At 55.0% G+C, this 6,421-nt stretch overlaps 3 protein-coding genes across 3 annotated transcripts in view; 2 read left to right on the plus strand and 1 right to left on the minus strand.

Moving 5' to 3' along the window:
- The window catches only part of ABCB10 (ATP binding cassette subfamily B member 10), a 28,403-nt gene extending 27,918 nt beyond the window's left edge, over positions 1-485 (minus strand). Inside the window, exon 1 of the mRNA XM_049831351.1 lies at positions 110-485. Within this exon, the coding sequence (XP_049687308.1) occupies positions 110-470 (361 nt within the window). The 5' untranslated portion in view covers positions 471-485. The remainder of the gene's footprint in view (positions 1-109) is intronic.
- EGLN1 (egl-9 family hypoxia inducible factor 1) overlaps positions 1-6,421 on the plus strand; it is a 595,298-nt gene that overhangs the window by 446,891 nt on the left and 141,986 nt on the right. The window lies entirely within an intron of this gene.
- Positions 1-6,421, plus strand: part of RAB4A (RAB4A, member RAS oncogene family) — a 471,873-nt gene that overhangs the window by 136,241 nt on the left and 329,211 nt on the right. The gene's annotated exons all lie outside the window — the stretch shown is intronic.

Genomic DNA, 6,421 nt, shown 5'->3' on the forward strand with positions numbered 1-6,421 from the left:
CGGGGCCGAGGGGAGCCCGGCGTGGCCGCGGCGCCCCGCCGCCCCCTCCCCGCTCGGACAAAGCCCCAGGGCGGCCCCCGGCGCGGCGGCCCCGGGCCGCGGCCGGTACCTGTCAGTCTCCAGCGCTCGGGGTGGGCCAGGGCCAGCAGCCTCCCAGCCTCGAAGAGCGGCGGGCCGCCCGCAGCCCCCCGCGGCGGCGGCGGCGGCCCTTCCGCGCCCCCGGAGGCGCTCAGCGAGCGCGGGGCGCTGCCCGCCGCCGCGGGCGGGAGGAGGAGGAGGCGGCGGCGGCGGCCTGACGGCGGCGGCAGCGGCGGCGGCGGGAGAGGGGGGGACGTCCCGCACCTGCTGGCCGGGCGCGGCGGGGCGCGGAGGCCGGCGGTGCCGCCGGCGGCCCGAGCCCAGGGCGGGGGCGGCGCCGCCCGCCGCAGCAGCGGCAGCAGCCAGGGCAGGCGCGGCGGGTAGCCCGCCATGCGGCCGGTGCGGCGGAGCTGCTGCTGCTGCCGGTCCCCGCCGCGCGGGTCTTGCGGCAGGAGGAGGAGGAGGAGGCGCCTCCGAGCCGCCGCCGCCGCCGCCCATGGGCCGGCAACCGGGGACCCGCGGCGGCCCGGGGCCCAGCCGGCCTGCAGAGCGCTGATAAGGCTGCGGTTGTCGGCCTCCTCCCGGCCACCAGCCAGCGCCCGGGCCCGGGGAGGAGATGCGGCCGGGGCCGGGGCCTGCCGAAATGGCGTCCGAGTCTGTCCCGGCCTGCCCGGTGACAGCAAAGTCCCGGCCGGGAGGGGGCCGGGGGCTGAGGCACGCCGACCCCGGGAGAAGGAATCGGGGACTCTGGCCCCTTCCCCTGTGCCTCCCGCCCAGGCCTGTGCAGGTCACGCCGGGGGAGGCCATCTCCGGCTGGCCATCAGGCCTTGTCGGCCTGTGTCCACCGCGCGTCCTGCCTCTGTCCGTGGGTTTGGTCTCGGTCTGGACAAGAGAAAATCTCCAGCCAGGGCAGAGCTGCCTTTCAGAGACACCACGTGCCTGACTCCATGCCCGGACTAGAGCCCATGGGATCCATACGAACGGCCCTTCCTTGTTACCATTTTCTTCATGTATTACTGCTCAGGGTACAAGCTGTTTTCCAAAGAATCTACTGCCTCTAACCCTGATTTAAGACAAGGAAACTGAGTCACCAGAGATGCAGCTTTGCTGTGGCTGTGCAGTACTGGAAGCCAGAGCAGGGAACAGACCCCGGTGCCCTGTTTTCCCCTCTGGGGAGCCCGGTATAGGGATACCTACACTTTACTTTTAAAATTTTGACTCGAGCTTCATTGTGAATTAGTTAACGTCAGCTTGTGAGATTTGGTTTGCTAGAGCACTGTTTGAACAACCACACTTTAAAGTCTGCCAAGGGGAAAAATTGTGTGAAAAGAGCAGGAGAAAACACAAATACAGCCTTTCGCTACCACAAATGATATAGCCAAGTTCCCAGTATTTAGGGAAATTGAGGGGTTAGCACACCCAGCGAGCGTGCTGAGGGATGGAGCCTCATCCTGGGAAAACCACCACCTTGCCAGAGCTGTTCCCCTTGATATTTGAGTAAATTAGCGTAAACCTTCCTCACAGCCCTCAGGTGACGGCTGAAACATTTTGAGACCCACGCTGCGAGGGCAGCAGCGCGGCAGCCTCACCCAAAATGTTTGGTTTTCCTCCTTTCTCACACCCGACCTCCCTGCCCTTTACCATGCCGTCCTTTGAGCCTGCGAGGCGGAACCGTACATTTACACCAAATCCCATCTTCATTTTCCAGCACCTGGGGCACCTCACAGAACCCAAACGAACAAAGCTCCGTGACAGCAGAGCACCATGACCAGTGGTCAGCCATAGGCCCGCCAGCAGGTGTTTAGGCCATCGCCGACCCCCACTCCACACGGAGCCCTCTGGGAGCGGTGCCCGTGTGGGAGCTCACCCCTACCCACTCCACGGGTGCCAGGGGAGAAGCTTCGCTGGCTCCCGGCGACCAACGCCTCGCTTTTAATTAGCGCTTCGCCCAACGTTTCCGTTAAGGTCGGGCCGCCGCGCCTTCCCCTCAGCGCCCTGCGCCGCGGCGGCCCGCCAGGGGGCAGGCCACCGCCCGGCTCCCGCGCCAGGCGGAGCGTGAGGCGATATTTCACGCCTCTTCCTCCGCGGAGAGCACCTGGGGGACGTTTCTGGCGCTCGCCGCTTCCCCGAGGTGCAGTCGGAATAGAGGCTCAACCAATCGATCCCTCGGGCGAGGAGCGAGACTGGCGGGACGGGGCGGAGCTTCTCCGGGCCGGGCCGAGTCGCCTTGTGCCCGCCCGGCGCGGCCTGAGGGGGAGAGACCTCGGCCTCGGCCTGCGCGGAGCCGCCCCGGCCGCCGCCCCGTGAGGGGGCGGAAGGGGAATCTTGACCTGAACTTCCCCCTCCCCGTCTTCAGTTTTAGGGCGGTTTCGCTGGTTTTGGTTAATTCGCGCCTCCTTTGGAGAGGCAGCGCAGCGCGTTGCCGCTTCCCGCGGGTGAGGGAGAGGGCCCGGTCAGCACCCTTACGCGGCCTTGGACCCACCAAACGCGCCTTTCCCGAGCAAAGGAGCTTCTTGGAGGAAAGCTGTGTGGGATAGTCTGTAAAAGGGGGAAAGACCCAATAAAATAAGATAGTTTTAATAGGAGGGATGGGTTAGTTGAGCCTGTTGTGGCCTGTGAGGAGCCTCACGAGGTGCCATAGTGCTCCCCAGGAGGGGGGGCTGTGCCATTCCCTGTGCCTGCAGGGACACCACGCCAGCCCCAGGCTGACCACCCCACATCTCCAGGGGCTGGGGGTGAATAGGAGTCTGGGCCGCTGGACAGAGAACAAACCTTCGGCCTGGGGGCAATAGCGGGGCTCCTGCCAAACCTGTCACAGCCCGGGCCCCCTTCCCCTGTGGGGTGCTGGAAGGTGTGTGTGGGGAAAGCTGGTGAATGCAGGGGACGATACAGGTGAAAGGGAGGCAGGTGCAAGCACCGCAAGAAGGGCACGCTCGGGAAAGCGTGCAGAGATGTGAGTTTATGTCTTCCAGAAAATCTTCAGGTGCTGTGGGCTGTCCTGCCCAGCCTGTGCTGTCCCCAGGTTATCTGGGTGTATGAAAGCTGATGGGGTTACATGTTGTACATTAAACTGCAAATGCTAAATTTATATTTGGTTATAGTTTTGTAGCCTGTTCTGCATCTGCAAGGAGAAACAACCAGGCACTGCAGGGCAAAAGCCTTTGCATTGAGTGAAGCAAGCAGTACAAAAGCAACACAGAACATTGAAATCCCACAATACATGTTCTTTTGCAGTGCCATTTGAAGGCAAATGAAACATCTCCATCGTTAAATTAAACCTTGTTGAAGCATGCAGTTCCCATTGCCAGGTGCACAGTCCACACGAGCCAGGGCAGCGCACGCAGCTCGAGCAGCAAGGCGCCCAGGGTGGGGCTTTGGCATCCTCGTATGTAGATGTCACCAAGATGCGTGAGGTGATGTCTTGACAAAATTTTGCAGGTAAGCAGCACCACGCTCTTGCAATAAAACAATCCATATGGACATAAACAGTGCTTCAGGAAGGCAGGTTCTCTGCACTTGGATGTTTCCTGCGTTGGCTGCAGGATGAGAGCTGTTGGAGAACACAGGATTTTTTCTCTTGAGAGACTTTGGAGAAGTGATAAATAAGTATGGATAAATAATTTAAAAAGAAAAGAGAAAGCCAAGCACCCCCTGCCTCCTCCAGGACAGGGAGATCTGACTGGTAAAGGTGACGGGAAGTTTACATGCAGCAGAGCTTTACATTCAATTTTTTAGGCTTTGCTTCTGAGGAAAAAAAATAGCGTAAAAAACCACAACCACCCCCAAACTCACCAATGGTTATAGAGTCATCCCAAGTGGTCATGAAATATTTGTGCTAGTGGAATGGAGTTGCCAGGAGGGAAGAGAGCGCCTAAAATTCTGGCTATTCTTCTCCGGTTTGTTTACCACATGCAGATTGCTTTGCTATTGCCTTAAGCAAAAATGGCAGAAGCAACAGCAGTCCAGCACAGAAGTCTCCAGCTAAGCTGCTCACCAGTACAAAAAAATGAGCAAAAGCTGTGCAAACATGCCTCATTTCAACTCCAGCAATGGGTTGAGGTTGTGTTAACCTAAAATACTACCAAGTCGCCTATGCACTCACAACTCCAGACCTTGGGATGCCTAAGCATCCCGAGGTTTGGGCTTGGCTGCCTTCTGGTGTTGAACTACGTGCAGCTCTGGAAGGATCTGTGCTAGTTCTAAAGGGCAACTTGTCTTTACACGAGTTTTGCTGTGCTTTTATGGATGCCAGACAAATGGCCATCCTCCAGATGCGGTTGGCACTAGTTTGTCTGGAGTTGTCTTACAGCATGACCCCAGTTTATCACTGCAGCAAGCACACAGCAATTTCTGCCCTTATTTGCACTGTCCTTTCCCTCTCCATGAACTACGAAGCATCACTTGCTATTGCAAAGCCAGGTCCAGGGCTGGCCTAAGGCAGACATCAGAGTGGACAGGTACTATTGCTGCTGTCCAGAGATCATGAAACTCCTGGCAAGACTGGTTTGTTACCTAGTGGCCTTTTTCCCCCCTTAGTGTCCATCTACCTCTCCTCTACCCATCACTTTTAGGAACTTCCCAAGACTCATGCGCAACCCAGCCTTTTGACGCTTCAGTGGGAGCATTGCTGTGCTGCTGAATAGAGTTATAGCACTCACTGCTGTCTAGGTAGCCCGCTTGCCGAAGTGTAAAAGCAAAAGTAAAGTCTGAACCGGCAGCTTCCAAATTAGGGGTGAGGGATTCGGGACAACCCCCAAATATCCCAAAGAAAATCGCAAGACCAAAGACTTCTCGTGGATGGAAACAGGTAGTTCAGTATGCTGCAGCTTACCTCTATTAAACAATTTTAATCCACAGGAACAAAAAAAACCCCAAACCACCCCAAAACAAAACCCAGGCTTGATGAAGGAAATATTTAGAGGCAATTTACGAGCAAGGAAGGCAGCTTGATTATTTCAACAAGCTGCCTGACCCGCCCTGCTACCCTACCAAAGCTGCTGGAGTTGGTGGTGTTGCATGATGTGTAGCAGTGTGAACAGAACCATCGCTACTGGGTGGGGGGGGGAAGAAGTGGCAGCAAAGAAATAGAAATGGACACCATTATGATCCTAGTCTTTTGCCCTGACACTCACAGCTTCTGCGCCATCTCCCATCCCCTTCTCCAGAACTGGATACCAGTACACCTCCTCCCTTCGGCAGCAGGGTAGAGGGATTCAGGTGGGGTTTCTTCCTCCTGTTCTCAGACAAAGTATCAGAGGAGCACTGCCCATGTGCTGATACACTTGTACAGCACCAAATGTCATCAGTCTTGTTCTTAGCTGATCCCCTGGCTGTATAGGCTAAAATAGTTTTGTTATCAGGCTTGTCATAAACAGAGGATCATGACTTCACTGAAGATCACAAACCTATGCAAAGAGAAGAGAATTTTATCCTAAATGGAGCTGCAAAGATCTGGAGTAGGTAGGAAAGCAGGGCTACCGATAAAGCAGTCTTCAGAAGAAGTCTTCTTAGGAAAGCAGGGCTACTGAAAAAGTAGTCTTCTGAAGAAGTCTTTTTCCTTGTCTAACCCTCATCAGCTTAATGCAGTTGATCCCTTCTCCTGTTTAAAAACAGGATGCATGTTTTAGTCATAGAGTAACACCTATGATATCAAGTTATAGAAATAGCTTCCACAGCTGCCTTGTTCAAGAATTTCACTGTCCCAGGAGAGTATTTCTGCAGGATGAGAGACACAGCGGATAATGCCTTGTCTTAAACTGGGCACTTAGAATATACCACCTTCTCTGTACAACTGCTGCTCAGTGCTATTGTATAGCAGTGTCCAGGAAACAGAAAGCCCAATGCGTGTTTAAAATTGTTAAAAAGATTACCAGTCTAGAGACAAATTTTACCAGTATTTTGTACTTGAAATACATTGAGCATGGTGAGCATTGTTGAGTTATTTCAGTCAATTTGGGCTCCTATCCAGTACTTTTAAAAAAAACCCCACAGCTAACATGCGGCATGACGGGATAGTCTTTGGCGAGGGACATCCAGGCAGTTAATTTAACTGTCACATCGGTGTCTTGTAATGGTACAGTTTTAGAGCCTGGCTCACCGCGAGCAACCAGACACCACTCAGAAGGAAGGCCATTTCAGGACTTTGTTGAAGAACCCGCTGAGCCTGGAAGACTAACAAAGTCAGCAACAGTTGAAATAAGGTTAGCAAAACGGCCTGAAGTTCTTTTTATTTTTCTTGGCGAACCTGAAGGATCTGTTAATGGAAATATCATTTCTGTAAAATGTTTTTAGACTTGAAAGTCACTTGTAAGAGACCGCTTCTTCACAAAGGAACCAGAACGGG

Source organism: Accipiter gentilis, chromosome 28 (genome assembly GCF_929443795.1).
Source record: "Accipiter gentilis chromosome 28, bAccGen1.1, whole genome shotgun sequence".
Lineage (NCBI taxonomy): Eukaryota > Metazoa > Chordata > Aves > Accipitriformes > Accipitridae > Astur > Astur gentilis.